The sequence below is a fragment of the Brienomyrus brachyistius genome, chromosome 9 (assembly GCF_023856365.1).
Source record: "Brienomyrus brachyistius isolate T26 chromosome 9, BBRACH_0.4, whole genome shotgun sequence".
Classification (NCBI taxonomy): Eukaryota; Metazoa; Chordata; class Actinopteri; order Osteoglossiformes; family Mormyridae; genus Brienomyrus; species Brienomyrus brachyistius.
The window spans coordinates 8076834-8095609 of record NC_064541.1 but is presented as its reverse complement, the minus strand read 5'-3'; the positions used below and the strand labels follow the sequence as shown (position 1 = coordinate 8095609).

The 18776-nt window shown below is 46.6% G+C and overlaps 1 protein-coding gene across 20 annotated transcripts in view; it reads left to right on the top strand.

The window, feature by feature from the left end:
* LOC125748508 (plectin-like) overlaps positions 1 to 18776 on the top strand; it is a 137190-nt gene that overhangs the window by 73677 nt on the left and 44737 nt on the right. For 3 of the 20 annotated variants that reach the window (XM_049024737.1, XM_049024735.1, XM_049024733.1), the window contains exon 1: positions 17996 to 18300. The exons of 13 other annotated variants lie outside the window; for them this stretch is intronic. In XM_049024737.1, the coding sequence (XP_048880694.1) occupies positions 18189 to 18300 (112 nt within the window). In that variant the 5' untranslated portion in view covers positions 17996 to 18188. Of the gene's footprint in view, positions 1 to 4456; positions 4636 to 5907; positions 6035 to 17995; positions 18301 to 18776 lie in introns of those variants that run through there. 4 more of the 20 variants (XM_049024742.1, XM_049024741.1, XM_049024736.1 and 1 more) reach the window with 2 other exon arrangements.

Sequence of the window (18776 nt, the reverse complement as noted above, 5' to 3'; positions counted from 1 at the left end):
TCTCGTACATTGGAGTAACACGTCTGTAGATACAGCCCCAAGTCCTGGGCTGGGCGTAGAACAGTTCCCTCACCGTTAACGCATGCTGCAGGCATTTACGACACTGCACGGTTGTACTTTCCGCTCTCCATGGGAGTCACGGGACGGAGCGAGCGAATCTCGGTTCTGCGGTTTCTGGCTTGCCTCCAGTGAGGTCTCATAAATGTGGGGCTCTCTGCCCTCTGTAGGGGTAGGCTGTCAGGCTGTGCGCTCCCGTCAGAACCGCTGGAGAGCTATGCTTGTCTCATCTCTCCCATATTGCGTAACAGAAACCCAGGATTGTTTGAAACCGCAAGTCTTTCAGAAATGCTCACCCTAAAACAGTATTTCTTGACAGTAAGTTTTATTTCATTGATTTATATTAGGTAGTGTTTTCGTGCATTCCTCCCTTCTGGCTTTTTAAATCTTTGAGAAGACTTGTGAGTGAGATTCCCCGTCCATTTGGTTCACAAATTTGTGGCAAGTTTTCTTTTGTTTTGCATATGCTCAGAACCCAGTCTGCTGTGGTCTGAAATAGCACAGTGGGGGAGGGAAGTTGGACCCTAAGGAGAGCTGCAGTCAGTGTCCTTGGTACATGTGAAGCAGGTGTTGGTGTCTGTGTGAAATGATGACCTCCATCAGGATCTCGCATGACACACCGTATGTATCAGACGATGCCCCCCTCCTCGTCAGTGGCCTGCCAAGCTTGCATTCTGAGCGAACACTCGGCTCTGATAACGATATTCCAAAAAATTTCACAACATTTTTCAGATAACTGAAGTTATTTTTCACACCTAACTTAACTCAATGCATCATTGAACATTGTATCCACTGTGCAGGGAACACAAAGCTGTAACGGAATTATATTTGCCTATTGGTGATACACGTAGAAAACACATTTTCTGTTTTATAGTAGGATTTCATTCTTGAGGTTGTCTTGGTCCCTCTTACGGCGTTATCAAATGATAATCATGTAAACAGTGGTGGAGTGCAGAGGTGTCATCAGGGGCACTGTTAAAAAGTCACAGACCAAATGCAAGCCATGTGTTCCGATCACGCCCAGGAATTCCAAACCCAGGAGGTGGGAAACTCACTACTGCCACCTGCTGGAACTGTTCTGGTGTTGTTCGCTCTCTAAGCAAGTAACCAGGCAGGTCGTTAAACACTCCCAGATTTCACCTCTTATTTCACCTTTTATTTTTATCTGATGGTTTGAAATTTGACACAGCTGGGAAAAAAAAATATGTACAGTATACATTCACCAGCTCACTTACCAAAACATGTAAACAAGACAATAAACTAGGTGCTCACATTAGGATTGTGAGGGCTGTCAGTTATCCTGAAACCAGTTATAATACCGTTACACATCTTCATACAAAACGTTAAAAAAAAAAGCATTTTGCCATTTTCATTCCATTCTTTTTAGGTAAAGGGGCTTACGGGTGTCTGGCTTATGAGTCCCTTCTGGATGAAATCTGAGAGGTGGATCTGAACCTGACCTTTAACAAAAAAAAAAACACTCTACCAGGTGTGTGTGCTAACATTAGTGAGTGTTGCCCCCTCCCTGCAATAAACCTGCTAGCGGAGTTGAGCAATACAGCAAATCTGCAAACACAAGGTCTGTCTGCGGCCGTATAGTGAGGGCGGAACATCGTTTGGTTACTGGCACCTGACCGGGAGAAAAGACTGTATTATTTTATCTCAGAAGGGGTATATTCCTTACACTCTGAAGTCCCGCAGATTGGGCTGGTCTTTTTAAAGACACTGAGTGGGCAATATTGTCTTATAACTGAATCATTGAAATGGTGCAGACACAAAAAAGGTAAGCCGAGTAAAAGTTTGGCTACCAGATTGTTCCGTCGCAAAACCTTCTTGCGGGTTCTTTGTCAGGACCGAGAACCACATTTATCAGTCATTCTAGTGTGAAAACGGAGTCACACCCGCATTATAACACTGGAGACGGGATTGCCAGGAGACGTGTGGCTCTCTGAGGGGTCACCTTCATCACGATGTATCGTCTCCAGCTGGCTGGCTGGAAGGAAACTTATAGCTCAGTGAACCTTATTTACAGCTACTAATATAATGTAGGAAGTGTGAGACAGTCCGCATCAGATTCCAGGAGCTTTTTCAAATCATGTGGTGCTCAGATGAATTATCCCAGTGGGACCTGTGGGATAGCACCACTAACAGCTAGCCGTCCTAAGGATCATTCAATTAAGTTCAGTTTATTTTTATAGGGCACCCTTTCCGAAATAGGTACCCCAAAGCCCTTTAGTTAGAATGGAAAAAGTAGGAGGAGAGAAGGAGGGGAGAAAACAAGGACCTCTGTGGTGATTATAAGCAAAGAAAAGCATGTGGGCCCCATATATCTTGGCTCCCCACTGCAAGCCAACCTGCAGGACTCTTGGGGCCCCAAGTCGCCGTGGTGTTGCCTCTTTGGGGACTCTCACACCAGGAAGTGTGCTTTTGGTATTTCAAGAAAGGACCAAAAGTACGGTACTTCAAACTCTTGGTTTTCCACCGGCCACAATGTCACTTTTCATTTTTTTTTTACTTTGTTTATTGTTGATTTTTTGAGTTTGCATCTTTTTTCAAGACAGCGGCCAAATTGTGTTTCACATGCTGGCTATTTGCATAACCAATCGACAGAGAAACCCAGTTGGTTTGGCACTTTAGGTACTGGAACTTTCCGTACTGGTACTCGACCAGTATTGTACCAGAACGATGATATCTGGCGTGGTGGAAAAGTGCCCTTTGTGTGAGTTGAGTGTAGCGTCCAGGCAGAAAGGAGCGGAGTGGATCTGAGGCATCGCTGCTGGGGATGCTGCCCTGCATGTGGCCCCGCATGTGGCCCCGCATGTAGCTCCGCATGTGGCCCCGCATGTGGCTCTGCACCATTCACCTTCGTTTCTCACCCATGCCCTTTCGGCTTTTCCCGGGAGCCCCATTCCTCGCTCCGTAGGGGGATAATTACCATACCAACGGAATGTTGCCCCAGGGTCAATGCCCCCCCGCCCCCTCCACATTCCACGGCCCTGTCTTTCAGGTGGGGCATCTCGCTTGCTCTCAGTGCAGGGGTTTGTGCACAAATTCTGTGCTGCTTTTTTTTAAGGGCTTATTTTTAGGAAGCATGTAATTACACAGGACCATAATTAAACTCCCCCCTACATTAAGATTTTAGGGGTTAAACTGCCCTTGGTTTAATGGAATTCCCTTTGATAAATTCCCATCACAAGGACTTAAGCTGTAGCTTGTTTTAGAATACTGTTTACTTAGTGAATTGTATGGCGTCCATAGAAACAGGTTAAAAAGCCACATGTGATATACAGTCCCTTGCCTATAATGCTTCAGCGTGGTATATTTAGGTTCAATTATGACAACCATGGAGTCCCAGAACCCAAAAGGGAACATGGTGATGGCATCTTGGGGCTCCAGCCGGCCTCCCGGCGCTTATTCACTCAGACGGGGGATTCCTGGCCTCTGCGTCATAGATTGCCTGGGTAAGGGGGTTTTTCCACTGTGGAAAACTTTGCTTTGAATCAGTTTCACATGATCTGCCTCTTACCCTGTTTTATCTTCTTTTCTCATATATATATATTTTAAATCAGTATCATTCAGGGGTCTGTCTTTTTGGTAGAGTTAACAGTGGGTGTTACTGTTGGAATGGTTGAGGGTCTGACTGCGGCTCTTACTCCAGTGTAGCTGAGCTTTGTCACGCCTGAGAGAAAGTTCTGGATCAGCCTGGGGTCTACTGGTACCTGATGTATTCTGTAATAGGCCTGGTGTTTTCCCTGTTGTACCTGCTTGTCCCGGGCAGCTCAGCTCCACTGTCTTCTTCATCCTCTAGTTTCTGTGCACAAGATTCCCTCCCTTCATGCAACGCTTGTTCTGGGAACTTCATCGTAATTATGAGCAATGTTGACAACTTGATACAAATGTGGAAGAGCCAATGGCGGCTTTAAATAGCACGAGACATCCGGCCGTTATCCTTCATCGAGGATCGGCCTGTCCGAAGGATGCGTGCCATGGGTGTACTTTGATTAAAAACGACGCGTAAACGCAGGGTTGGCAGAGGCTGGTTTAAGCTGCATCTGCCAAACGGTGATGGACATTTACCAAGTGGTCCATTGGATCATTAATGCCCCCCACCGCATGGGAGTCAGGTTGCAATTTTTTCCCCACGCAGAAGCACGATGCCACACAGTTGTGTCCCTGTCCTGTGACGTGATCTCACACATCTCTCAGGTCCGCCCCCTACGTTTTAAATGGTCTGGTCGGCTGGTCCAGGCTTCAGAATCCCGCCTGCCTCGCTACTTTCATCAGCTTCTAAGTGTGGTCGTATGACCAGCTCCCCATTTGATATTTATATCCACTTAAACTCTAATACCCTGCCGCTCCCCCGCTCCCCCCCCACCTTGCCACTCCAACCCCCCCCACCCAAAGCTAGTTGTTAGCCTTCTGGGGAGGAGGTTGACGTACTCAGACAGGAGGTATGGGCTGTCAAAGAAGGCAAACAACACGAATTAGAGTCTGAGCAAAGAGCAGCCTGTCCTCATTCCGCCAGCCCGTCCTGCTCTCGTCGCCTTGGGCCCGGCTTCTAGATGAAGATCTTACCTGGTAGGTGTCCACGCATGTCTATCGCCCGTTCCCGCGGGTAGCCGAAGTCGGGCCGTGCCGTTTGCCGAGGAGAGGGGGTGGGGCTGCGTGCGACCTTTACAGCGAGCCGGCCTGGATTCTTTTCCATTTTTAAACCTGTCCACACTATGCACGACTTAAATTACGTTTTATTGCCGTGACATTTTTTTTTTTCTCCAGCTTCTTTATTCGATGCTTTCATGACGGTCACCGGACATTTGCATGGGCAAGAGCGATATTTGATTTGTGGTAAAGCAAGCTGCCTTTATCCTCTTCCTCCTCGATGTATGCCCTGCTAAGATGCTGGCTCTGCTCTGTAGATGCGCGGCGAGAGATTGACACACCTGGATAAACGTGTTGTACAAAATGGATGCATGGACAATATACATATATAAATATTTATTGATGATTATGATCTTTTTGATGGACACTCAAACTGGCGTGCCCTTAATTTTAATTCCTCTATCCTCTAACCACTTATCTTGGTCAGCGTCACATGGGGGCCTGCAGTGTGTTGCAGGCAGTATAGCGAATGATGCAGTTCTACACCCTGGGTGGAACGCAGTAGTAGTAATATCATTAGTATTACTCTTGTTGTTAATAGTAAGTATCGATACTTTGTTAGGATTACCAGAAGCTGACAAACCATGACCCTTGCTGGCATCGGTGCTATTCTGCTGCCTTGATGGGGTTCAGTCCAAGGAAATGCTATCAGCCGGACTCTCCAGCCGAACTGGCTTCACGTTCTGTTTCTGGAAAAGAAAACATTAGCTTAAAGCATCCATCACCAACAGGAATAGCCGGGTGTAAACAGTGGGTTTGTTGAAAGCGTGCGTAATGGCGTACGGCGAGAATGAGGAACTTGGCGAGTTGTGGCGCTTGGCCTGTATGTGATTCCATTGAAGAAAGTGGCCTTTAGAAGTTTAGAAGAACTTACTGCTAGTGTAGGCATCACTCCGGCCGATGTGAACATAAAGAACAGCACCAATGGGATAGAGGGAAGAGGAGAAGGCAGAAAATCAAATAGGGGAATGAAGGAATGGCTGTTCTGGTTCTACAAAAAGGGAGAGGCAGGCCTGGAGAGGGATTAAAAGGGCAGAGGGAGAGCGACAAGCAAATTGCCCTTGGGGACAAGGAAGTAGGGATTTCCCATTTGCTGGGCTTTCTTGATGACAGGGACTGATCCGCCCATCCTATTTTGAGTTCGCCGCCCCCCCCCCCCTCACCCGGTGCCCTCCCACCTGTTGCTCGTGTCTTATTGTGGCCCGAATGCCGACGAGCTCCTCGGAGAGCGTTTTCCCAACCCTGGTGCTTCTGGGTCACATCGTCAGCCTGGTGGCCGTGTGGCGCTGGTTGGAGCAGCAGAGGCAGCGAAGTGATGGTAAGGCTGTGCCCGCGGAGTGAGGGTGAGGCTGTGCCCGCGGAGTGAGGGTGAGGCTGTGCCCGCGGAGTGAGGGTGAGGCTGTGCCCGTGGAGTGAGGGTGAGGCTGTGCCCGCGGAGTGAGGGTGAGGCTGTGCCCGCGGAGTGAGGGTGAGGCTGTGCCCGCGGAGTGAGGGTGAGGCTGTGCCCGCGGAGTGAGGGTAAGGCTGTGCCCGCGGAGTGAGGGTGAGGCTGTGCCCGCGGAGTGACGGTAAGGCTGTGCCCGCGGAGTGACGGTAAGGCTGTGCCCGCGGAGTGAGGGTAAGGCTGTGCCCGCGGAGTGAGGGTAAGGCTGTGCCCGCGGAGTGACGGTAAGGCTGTGCCCGCGGAGTGAGGGTGAGGCTGTGCTGCTGTCTGCTGCGCGTCCTGCTTCAGACACCGGGGCTGCTTAGGCGTGCTGCCCCCCCCCCCCCCTTTCCCCCCTTCCCACGCTGCATGTGGGTGGGGAAGCCATTCCTTTACATGCCAGTGCATTTTGCCAGTGTGAGACGTTTCTGCTCAATTGCTCCGTTCCAGCCCATTGATGAATCTCCTGGTTTCTGAATCTGATTAAGTCTATCACTGCATCAGAGCACTAAAATATTTATTTTGATCTCTAGATTGCATTTAGAGAGCAAGACAGGGGTGTTTCCAGCCATTGAAAAAACTCAGGGGCTAAGTCAAGTTCACCTGGAGCTTAACATTTTTCTTTTGAAGGCACCGGGGGTAAAATACTTGGGGTTAGACTTAAAATACTCTAGGCTATAGTTGCGAGGGATCAGACTTAACGACGCCCATGGAGCAAGGCAAATGTTTACATTATTACATGAGAAGATGACACTTCCCTGCCAAGAGAATTGATGGGGTGTTCTCAAAATGGGCATACTTACAGTTATCAAGAGGTCACCCTGAACACCGGTCCCATCCTGATCCACGTTCTCAGAATTTATGGATTGCTGTGGGTCTACTCCATGAATCTACTCCATGAATCTACTCCATGAATCTACTCCATGAATCTACTCCATGGTGTCAGAATATGTGAAGGTGACTGCGCATGTATCTCATCCTTGTCTTCACTTTGTCTAGATTACTGTTGTTGTATCCAATCATAATATAAAAATGTTACAGTGGGAAAACGCTGTTGATCTCGTGTTGAAGATTTCCCTTGGTGCATCCACTCCGTGTTGTAAGAATTATGAAGGTTACAGGTTACAGTCCCAGCTTTAAGCAGAGGTACAAATGGTTGACCTTTCAACAAAGGCAGCCAACCTATTTTCCTAGACCTCTTAGATCCCCCCGGCATCAATAAAACCACAGTTGTTCCTATTGATAGTCACCCTGTGGTCTGATCTTCTCTCACCTTCAAATCCAAAAGGCTCACAGTTAGAATGTTCCATTGCCAGGAGGAATGGCAATCCCAAAGACAAAAGTACCTAAACTGGTTCATTCTAATAAAGTATTATGGTGTATAAATACTCTAAATAAAACCTTAAGCTCTGAAAAAAATTGATATTTAAACCAATGCTTGTTTGATAAGGCCTTGGCAAGTTGACGGCCATCCCATACTTCCCTCTGGTTCCGTCCCCCCTCCCCCCCCCAACCCTAACCACCCCACATGTCTGCCTGGCGTGTTCCTACCTAGGGGACCCGTGACAGGCAGAGGGCACCTGCCAATAAAGAACCTAAATTTAGGTCGGCTGACTTGCTATGTGAAGCAGGACCTGCTGCAAAGTGTTTAGTCTTAAAATTAAAACGTGAAATGAATGTGAATTACAGCGTGAAATGAATAACCACTGCAGTGAACTCACAGTTGTCTCTAGTAAATGTCAGGCAGCGGTCAGTGGGCTTATTCCGGAACAGGCCCAAAAGGTTGTTGCCCTTGAGTCCTAAAAGCTTTTCTGCATGGTATCCTTGGAAACGTACAAAAATACAAGTAAAGAGTTCGTGCTAAAAGTCCCTGCAGGTAATTCATTGTCTTCCCCAACACAGTCCAGCTATCTGCACACGGCTGTAGCTCATCAGCAACTCCAGAAACCCAATAATAGGCTTCCTCCTATTGGCTCTGAACATCAGCTGAGGTCATGTGACTTCTGGGAACTATTAACTGACCATGCTACCCGGCCTGTGCTGAATGACAGTCTGGGAATTTTCTTAATATGTGGGAACCCTGCTTTTATGGGCTGCTATCAAGAAACACTGGAAAAGTACAACTTATAAACGAGACAAGCCAGAGATGGTCTGCGTTTCTCACATCTGATTTCCGATTAAGCTTGTGAGGCCCCGGCTATGTCTGTTTGTAAGATAATAATGCTCGGTGGCTTGGGGGCCTATTCAGGATCAGTACCGTCACCCTGGCATCATGACAACATAAAATGCTAAACCGGATAAGTGTGTTACCCGTGTGTTAAAATGTATCACTGCATAACACGTACAATATCTCTGCCTGTTGCATAATCAACTTGGATGTGTTGAAACCACAAAGGTGAAAGTCTGTAAGTGGATGTGAGTCTCAGTCAGCTCAGAAATACAAAAAGATGAGGTCTGTCATTTGCACTGGTACTGTCAGAAGATTTCACAAATTAACTCAGTGACACCCCCATAGGCAGATGCCTGCAACTGCAGGTCCCTGACTGAATTGTTATATCCAGGGGGAGGGAATTGGCATTTTACACAGTGCTTGACAGCTACTCGGCAACTATTGTTAGGACCCAAAGACAGACCTGGAGAAACCTCAATATGTCTCCTCCTTCCTAACCTTGTCACACCTCCCCCCATGCTGCATCCGTGCAGAATGAACTTTGCCTTTTTTATCGCCTTTGCCACTTGACTTTTACTTTACCTACTGACTTTTGTCTCTGGTTGGCCGCACTCTTCATATGGGCTGGAGGCAAATATAATTCAAACTGCTCTCCTTCTTTTGAAAGCGGATGTCTACACCCTGTTAGCCATCTAGGAATTAGACGGTGCGTACGATGACGTCTTACTTCACAGCACCGTCAGAACTCGCCTGTCCATTAGTCTCGATGCTGGGAAGGGTTTCCTGTCAGTGAGAAAGGGCCTGAATGGATCACATAGGTCACATTTAGTGTGTCTCCTCCTTCTCATACAGTGCGGCTGCTCTGATAAGCACGCTCATTCAGTTATTTTGGGATCAGATTTAGTGCAGTGTTTCTCAACATCAGTGTTTCTTTTCCCTTCCAGCTCCCGGAAGGGAGGAACGAGTTGGACTGTCTGGGGGTCCCCGAGGACCGAGATGAGAAAGACTGTTTTAGACTATTGTGTCCCACGCAATTCACGAGCTTGGTACACAGAAGCACATAGACGACCCCTTTCTCTGCATTTTCATCACTGTGTTTTTGTCCACATGGAACATGTTAAAACTGGAGTAAAATTAGACTGCCACTATTCATATGTGTATTAAATTAAATAACAGAAAACAGAATATAATAAAACAAAGTAAAACAGATACAAAATGGAGTTTAAAAGAAAATTTGGCACGATAGATATATTAAAATGCAAGCATCTCTGTAATTATTGCTGTGAGTGTCAGCACTCGGTCTAACCAGTCTTAGAGCTTGAACTATAAGGTATTTACTTGGATTAGATGCTTGTACTTGACAAGGAATGCTTCTTTCACTTTCACTAGAAGGAAGAAAGGGGAAGGTCCTTTCAGTAAAGAGGAATGGGTAGGGCTTTGCTATCAGTGTACAAGGACTGCCTGCGATTGGAGGAGCAGATGCGCTCTGGTTGAGAAGAGCATGACCCGGGGAAGGCCTGACTGAGCTTGTGATGATGGCGGCCGGTGTCCCTGATGCTGACAGCAGGGACCTGCTCCACTTGGGCTGGGAGGATCGGTACAGATGGGGCAGCTCTATGTACAATGTGGACTGGGGAGAAAGGAGACATTTTCTGCATGCCAGAATGTGCTGTGTAGGTGAGTGGTGGAGGCAGGACGGGGTGGGGTGGGGTGGCGCCACACGTGGAATTAAGGCTTTGCACACGCGAGATGGGCCAAATGGCCTTCTCTTGTTTGTAAATTTCTTATGTTATTATGGGATGCAGTACCACCAAAAATCTTGAGGGGCAGTATGGTCACCTTTTGTCACAGGACTGTGTGTTTATTGATATCAACATGCTAGCGACTAGTGTTAGTATTGAAGTAGCATCTGATTACTTTTTTTTACGAAAGAGTGACTGGAAGATATTCGAAACGGAATATTTTTAGAGGCAAGAGAGAAAATATCCTGAATACCATTGTGTACCATTGTGTGTAGAACGTCTTCATAATTCAGCAGTTTAAGTTTCCTTTGATTCTCAATTCAATCTGAGCTGAGAGCAGCATCGTGTACAAAGTACAATGAGATTCTTACTCGAATGCCTTCACTTCGGACTCCAGACAATGGAGAAAACAGTGCGAGGTTACAGTACAAAAATATAGAAGTAATATCTGTATCATGAATAAGTACGGCTGGGTGATATGCAATAATAATATTGACATGGCATGTTATGCACATGCAATTCTTATATCGCAACATGGTTGAGATCAGGCTTTTGCAGTTGGGCTGGAAAAAAATGTTATTATGAGGAAAAAATGGCATGAAAATTGTTAATATCGGTTGGTATCAATAATTATCACGATATACTTTTTTGGACTAATAATTCATTTTTTCTTTACCTTGAAGCCCTATATATATACTTAGGTTTACGCTTTACCTTAGGATTCCCCTTAAAGAGAACATGAAAAGGATGACAATTTGAATAGAATGCAAACTGAAATCTAATTTGAATTTTTCGTAGGGCGTAACACTGGTAATATGCCGACAACAAGGTTTATTGCTGTTTTTTTTTATTCACTGCTCATTACAGGGGACCGGTTTAACATGACTAGTAGAGTTGCCATCTGCCTGGTATTGAAATTATGCTGCGAGATAAGCAATATTATTTATCAGTACTGTTTGGGATTTTAGAAATCTTCGTAATAAAATTGCAGGGGGGGGTACTGTACATAGAACTAGGTCTGTTGCGATTAGTAGACACCATCAATGATGTCGATGCTGAAAATGCGTCAACATCAATATTTTTAATTGACACATCTTTTTTATTTTAATGAAATTATCATTATGATTTCTAATACGCTTCAAATGTTTTCCTTTAATATTACTGCGTAATTATGGGAGTAATTCAAATTATCACAAAACAAAAAGGTGCTTTTATACTGTTCGATGGTATATTACAGGGGCAGTAGCACTACACGAGCCATGAAGTTGTCTGCCTGCTACCTTAGAATTTCCATTGAATGAGTGTTTGAGAAAATGTTTAGGCTGAAATCTTGGCTTATTCATGGATCGACGGTACCAGTGTGTCTTGGAGCGCATTGGCCTCGATGGGACCAGTGTAATAATCGCAAACTAAACTGTAAACTAGACTTTAGTCAGCGAAAAGCAGCGCCACACCACCAACATCTTTTTCCTTATTTATCCGCAATATCTCCTCTTTTAAAAAACATTGTGGTTGCTGAGCTGTTCCTTTCTTGACTTCCGTGCTTATTGCTTCCATGATATACCAAACAGTCACATGTGTCATGCTCTCCTAGCCAAATTTAATGAGCATAAAGATATGCCGAATTCATACACATTACTAACGTTTGGGCGTCACAATACGCAGCTCATTAATTTTAGGCATACTGCTAATTTGCTTATCAAATTGCAGGTGAAAATAATGTCCGAATTGTGCTGAAAAGCAGAGGCCCATTATCTAAAGCCCCCAATAACAGAGTTCATTATCAAAATAAACTTAAACCGTCTATTTCATGTTCCATTATGGGAAATAGCAAGCTTTGCAACTTTTTTGATTGTTCCTTTTCAGTATTATTTACTATATATTTTTAATTTGTTGAAAGTTCACTGCTGCTAGTCTGGCATGAGCGCTGCATGCTACCTACAAGCCAGGCTTAATAATTTTCATCCTTGCTGCTTAAATCAGTCATGGACGAGTTTGTGAGAAATTGATTTTGAGCACCTTTTGCTTCATAAATATTGCAATGTTTATCGCAAAAAGTAGATTTTTCCCAATTTCGTTCGGCCTTAATACTAAACACCAAATACTATTACCAGATATCTAACCCAGCTTCTTGTACAGAGATTCAGGTTAGCTGCAGGGTCGCCGTTCACAGATACAGTATAACACAACATTCAACATGAGGTACTAAAATATGTGGCAGAGCAAGGTACGAATATGAAGTGGAGCAGTAGGTAGAGTATAGACAATCTTGCGACATCACTACGAAATTACCAAGTCGCTGTAGAGGCAGCTAGTGTACAACATTTCATGCCACAACCTCATACAAACAAATAAGACTGGAAATGAGGGAGCTGACCGGCATGGTTTTCTTGCACTGCCCTCTGTTGGGCATGACCTTTAATCCACCAAATTGACACTCCTTTTACCATACATGGATTATGTATGCAGTTAGCTGTCGCGGGACAGTAAGGTTATTAGTAGTATAAAATAATAGCAATAACCGTATGACACAGAGTTATGTTAAACCTTTAGGAGAATAGCAGCCCATGCTTCTAAAACACACCTCTGAAATTGAAAATTAAAGGTCATTACAGGAGTGTATATAGGGTCTTACGTGGATGATCTGCAGATTACTGATTTGATTGAAGACATAGATGATGAAATCAAGGCGTTTTATTTGTCATATCTGTGCATGTGCATAATATTCAGATCACTTTCTATGTTTCTATGAAAGGATGGATGGATGGATGGATTACAACACTTGACGTGTTTCGAAATTTTCCTGACTGATTCAGTTCTTGCGAAAATGAGAATGTACATTGGTCGTACATTGTTCGCGCGCCATCTAGTGGTTGACAAATTGAATTTAATCTACCGTTCGAATCCTTAATATTCGGGCCAAAAAGTATGTTTAGCCTCTATGATGAGACAATCAGTATTGCGAATATTACATAAAATATTAAATAGAGTATAAAGAATTTAAGTGGCCTAGGTGTATCTAAATGTAAATGAAATACTGCCACATTTTTGCTTTATTAAAAAAGAAGAAGAGCATTGTGGGTCATCTTTCACGGGCTTCTGCTCTAATGGAAGATGAATATCTGGCATCATTTTCTCTCAGCGGAGACGGTAACATGAGCTTTGGATCCAAACGTCAGTCTATAAATACAGATGTTAGTAATACCACTGCAGCTACTGTGTGTTTGGGTGCGGTTGCCATGGAAATCACTCGGTAATCAAATTTTCCAAAGGCTAGTCGGCTTTTGAACGAGTTTCTAGCTAATGTTGACTACATTTAAACATTCTCTATTAAAAATAAACAAGAAACGAAATATTATGTATTTGAATACGGAGAATTGCTTACACAATCTTAGGGTGTTGATTAGTTGCTATTTACTTTCGCAAGTAAACACATTGGGTGTAGTATGGTTTTCGGCCAACAGAGGGAGCTCGTTGTACTTATCAGATTTCCACAGCGTCATTCTCACAGTTCTAAATGAATAGAGTCCATTTGAAAATAGAGGGATCCCCATGCAGGAGGCGTGTGTTTGCTGTTTTTAAACACTGCTGTCAAGGCTGTTATATTACAGCCTCGTGTCTAAGGTTTAAGGAAGCCTGACTGTTTTTTTCTAGTGTCGACGATGAGGTTCCAGTGGCACCTAAGTTTTTGTTAAAGACGGCAGAACAGAGTGGACCTCAGGCTGTGCTGATCATTCGCTATGTCATGTGAAAGGAATGACCTTCATTTGCACAATCCTGAACTCGGCCCCTGATTGGATAGCTAAGCTCAGAGACAGGGAGTCCTTCGATACGAGGGAACTAATACATCCAGGGCGTGGCACACTGAGTTAACTTACTGCGTGCTCGCTGTGCCTGCCAAGAACGTGGCGCTCGTTCCACTCTGACGGCCTCTGAGACAGGCTGTTACAGGCAGAACCATCTCTCTGTTTGCTTCTGCCAGTGCCCAAGGCGTCCATTTTCCGTTTTACACTTCGTGGTAAATCCCCCGATGTTCGGGTGGAGCCGAAGGTGTAAGGCTGTCTGAGTATTTTCCTATTTTACTGGCATTCCATTCCCGCGGTGGGTGCAGCCGGTCGGCACACGCCATCACACGCATGCCGGGCCGGAGAAGGGGCAGTCTGCAGGGGAAGAGGCCCAGAAAGCCGTGCCAGCTCCGAGCCGCTTGCCCTGGCCGATGGATAGATCCCACCCTCATTATCTCTCTGCTCCTTCTGTTCAATCAATCACATTTTGTTCTGGGGACTGAGAGGCCTTTCTTGTGCACCCTGCTGCTGAGGAATGTGCTGGAAGCTCAGCTCGGCATACACACGCTTATCTCTCTGCTTTCTGAAGAGATTAAACAAACAAAAAACAAAAACAGGGAACTCCTTAAACATCCACGTTACAGGAATAGCGCAGGCAGGGATTATTAAGCTTGTACTTAATGAATGACCAGTGCAGGTAGGTAATCAGTAGTCAGCTTGTTGACACTCAGCCTATTCATGTGAGGTGGCCTCTTAGGCATTCTCTGTGGGTTTATGGGATGCCTGTCTCAGAACCGGCAGGGCTGTAGCCAGGATTTTTAAAATACCAAGGTCAAAAGTGTTAGCCCTTCCTAGCTGTGCCCCATAATGGACCGCAGTTATTGGAGTTGTAGAGTAAATACTGGGGACTTGACCTCGGTCTCCTCAATGGTAGCTACAGGCATGAGAACTGGTTGGCACACAATGGGCTTTCACCCCAGATTCTCTTTGGTTATGGCGCGTGTGGAGTGCAGGCCGCTTAGGGAGAGGTGTGTGTGTGCGAGGGAATGGAATCCCATGGTAAACGGCGATTCTCAGAATTGTTCTCCGATGACAAGCGGAAGCTGTTCTTCCCAAGAGTTGCTCTGCACGCATTCAGGAAACTCTGGAAGGCTTCTGTCCCGAAACGGGGCCCCATGGTCATCGAGGGGGAGAAGCCACAGCTGAGGCCAAAGCAGCTCGTGCAGCAAAGGCACAGCGCCCCCCCCCCCCCCCCCAGGGGCTTCCCTGCGTTGTGGAGGATGCACCATGTTCTTGGCCCTCAGTATTTAAGCAGGGGTGCCTGGATTTTCATCCCATTCTTCTGCCCCTAGTGCTCCCTTCTGGCTTTGCTGTGGAATTCCTAGGGATCCTTGCCCTGGGGAACGGACTTGAGGATGTTGAAGAGTCTCACCAGCACTTTATAATAAAATACTGATAGGAAGCCCGGATTGGAAGGTGCTGCTGTACCTTTGAGAGTCATACTTTTCCAGAATTAGTTTGATGCTCAATTGTTCCGGTGCTTTGTGCTTCTCATCTGAAAGTGAACATCACTGGGACTTTTGGTGACTAAGCTCAGAATCAGTTTAATGGTAGTCTGTTGCTGGGGGGGGGGGGGGGGCGTGGCTAATTTAATTTCTTGGTGGGCAGTCATGGTGTTGCCATGGATACCTGTCAGCTGAAGGATGCTGTTTTTTCTTGTGTCCTCACTATTAGCTTTGTTGTCTGTGCTCCCGCTTTTGCTGTGTGTGGTACTCAGTTCCCCTACCAGCCCTGAACAATGGTCTTCATTATTTGGCAATTGGTGCTGAAAAATACTGAGAAACTGCAGTGGAACGTAGGTTTTCCGTTTGGTCCGGCACCATTCCATGTGACCCGCAGTCTGTAAATAACGCAGTCCACTTGGAGGAGGGTAGACTGTAAAAAGGATCTGAACTCAGTCTTGGTCTGAATAAGACTGTCGGGTTTGGTGCTTACCTCCCTTCGATCTAGCAGCCTCAGCTTGACTAAGTCCTCCTGGAGCCAGACACCTACAAGTGGTAGGTGATCCGATCTAATGCAAGTGGGCAGCTGTCAATCTCCACAGTACTTCATCCCAGTTTGCCTTGTTAACATTCCTGCTTGTGTGCATCCTGGCTCCTGAGCGAATGAACTGACGGACGTGTAATGCAGAGATCCGAGTGACCCAAGCACCGTCTTTTTGTCTGACCATAATTGGCAGCACCCAGTTTTAAACAGCCCAAAACACACCTATCCCTTTGTACGCTGTTTGCAGAGGGATTAGTACCGGGTGAAGTCGTCATTCCCGAATGGGCTCACGTCGAGGGCGTGAGTGAGTCTGAGGCCCTCTGGTGTTCCGTCATGCGGGTGCTGTATTTCTGGATTTTTGCTGCTATTGGGTGTTTCCTGGTAGAGCGTCACCCCGCTCAGCTATGTCTGCCCCTCGTTACACGTCATAACAGGCTGCTGACTGAGAGTCGCACCCTTCCGTCATCCCTCTTCATCATCCATGATAATCATCAAGGAACACATCATCAAGGAACCCCTTAGACGATTCATGAGTCATGTGATATATTTTGATACTTGCTGTGCATTGACTCGCCGGTCTGAAAAGAGAGTATGGTGGCTTATCAGATGTACCGATGAGTGGAGAATGCCAGGCTCGGCCCTACATGTCCCGCCGCTCCAGTAGGCTCTGAGCGGCACCATGACAGTTCCGAGCTGGGCCGCTATTTCCCAGCTGTACCTTTATTCCATCTTCATTCTTTCACAAGCCCAGGCAGCGCGCAGAGCAAAAGCCATTAGGAAAGGGCGTGCCTTGTTGCCCCGCGGAGGAGAGGCAGCCTGCCCTCATCACATGTGTCAGCAGTTCTCAAGTATTCAAGCCGGGACAGGCAGCAGCCCGGAGCCACGTTCTTACAGAGTGCCGGTCTTTCAGAACTGCGAAGCAGAGCTGGTGGAAGGTGTCTGGTTTCTATTTCATACTTGCGGTCTGATTAGGGGCTCAAGTTTTCACTGTTTCCTGTAATGTTGTCATAAAGCTGCTTTCTTTTTCATCTTTTTGTTCCACTTAGAATGTTCTAGAACGATCGTGACACACACTAGTGAAGGTGTCTCCCAACCCAGTAGAAGGTGAAAGCATGCGGCGCTCACGGGGGGTTTGAGACCTGAACCTTCAAGACAGCCCTAAATGATGCCCCTTCTCCCTCAGTACTTCTGGACGGGCTCAGCTCTGTGGTTTTCATGCATTGGCCATGAATTTTTTTTATGCACAGCCTGGAATTCCAGCCTATTCTGTCCAGTTATATAATTACCCGCTGAAGTGGAATTATTTTCCATGTAATTTCCCGCTAGACACCACCAGCCCCTGTTAGACAAAATGATTTATCGAGCCGTCTGGCGATGGCATAGGGGAACTCCCCCAGGCGTTTAACAGGGCTTATTCGTCGCTGGGACGTTACAGACCCCAAACAGCTTCATTAACTTCCCAGATGTCTGAATGGATAGAATTTCAGTCTTTGTATTTTATGAGGACTAAGCCACTAATAACACAAACAAACCTCCAGGGACTTAGAGAACCTCGATACCCTTCCCAGGTGGGTCAGTGCCCACACATCGCCATTCCAGCTCGGGGCTGGTTTCCTGCCGATTCGGTGACCGTGCTTTTTTACATGCTTACACGTGAACACAAACATCAGCAGCCAATTTGGTGTGGCACTGATATACTGTATCTGTCTTATTTTATGGGGCTATGTTGCAACAAGTTATTGTATTTTACATGCAAAGTGTGTGTTTAAGGGCGGAGGAGTGTGTGAGACGTAGAGTAGGAGCAGAACTAGATCAGACCTGCTCTTTGCTCCCCCCTTTCTGCCTTCCTGTATGATCCTGTGGAATTCCATCAGGTAATGATTAAGGACAGGGTCAGAGGGGTCCGCACAGTAGGGGTGTGGAGCTGTGAAAAAGGCCCCTGGCGTTGCACGCTTGTGGCGTTGGGGCCCGCCCTACAAATCTGCCTCCCCTTCTCACTGTCACACCTTACTGTCACACCTCTTCCCCTCTGACCGCACCCCATATGACACAATCCTAAACGGGGGAGGAGCCAAGGTAACTCCCTGCCGACTCCGCCCTCCAGGAAGAGAGTAGGCAGCGCAGCGAGCCACTTAGTTCAGAGAGGCACCAGCCAGCGAAAAAAGGAAGCTCACAGCGCCCAGCGGGAACTCGAGACCAAACCGCTCACTCACAGCTGCTCATACCCGCTCGCAGCCGGTCGCAGGCAGCCAGCCGCACCACAGCTAGACGACCAGTCATTGTGCTCAGCGCCAACGCAAGACAGCATGTCTCAGCCGAGGTACCGAAACTTCTCCACTGACAGCCTGGGGAGAGACAGGCTTATGTCTGACGACGGCGTCTTCCAGGGGATGCTGAAAGCTACCGACGGCAGGAAAGGTGTGTGATTCGCGCAGACCGGGCCGCTCTTGACATGGTGACAGATGCCTAGCAGCCTGGCTTCCTGTGGTTAAAGCAGTAGCTGTGTGTGTGTGTGTGTGTTCAGCGGCTGCTTGCCCTTAGCTCTTTCTTAGGTAGTCTTTCCTTAACACTGCACCCTTGCTCAGTTTCCAGATGTTTCACATTCGAATTCGGCGGGCTTGTGGTTTCTCCATCTCTGTGCCTGTGAGGTCTGGTCAAACTCCGCTTTTCATTTCGAATCGGGGAATGTGTGCAGGTGTACGAACTGAGAGGAGCTTACGTTAGCGAGGTTTTTATCCTGCGCGCCACGGAGAACTGACAGGACTGCGATCCGGCATCGTGTTCTTGGAAAACCGCCTTGCTGTCGCCTCATTCCGCAAATGAATGGAAAGTCTTTTTTTTTTCCATGGCCTTGATTCGAGTGAGAACAAAAAAAAAATTAACGGTGGAGCCTT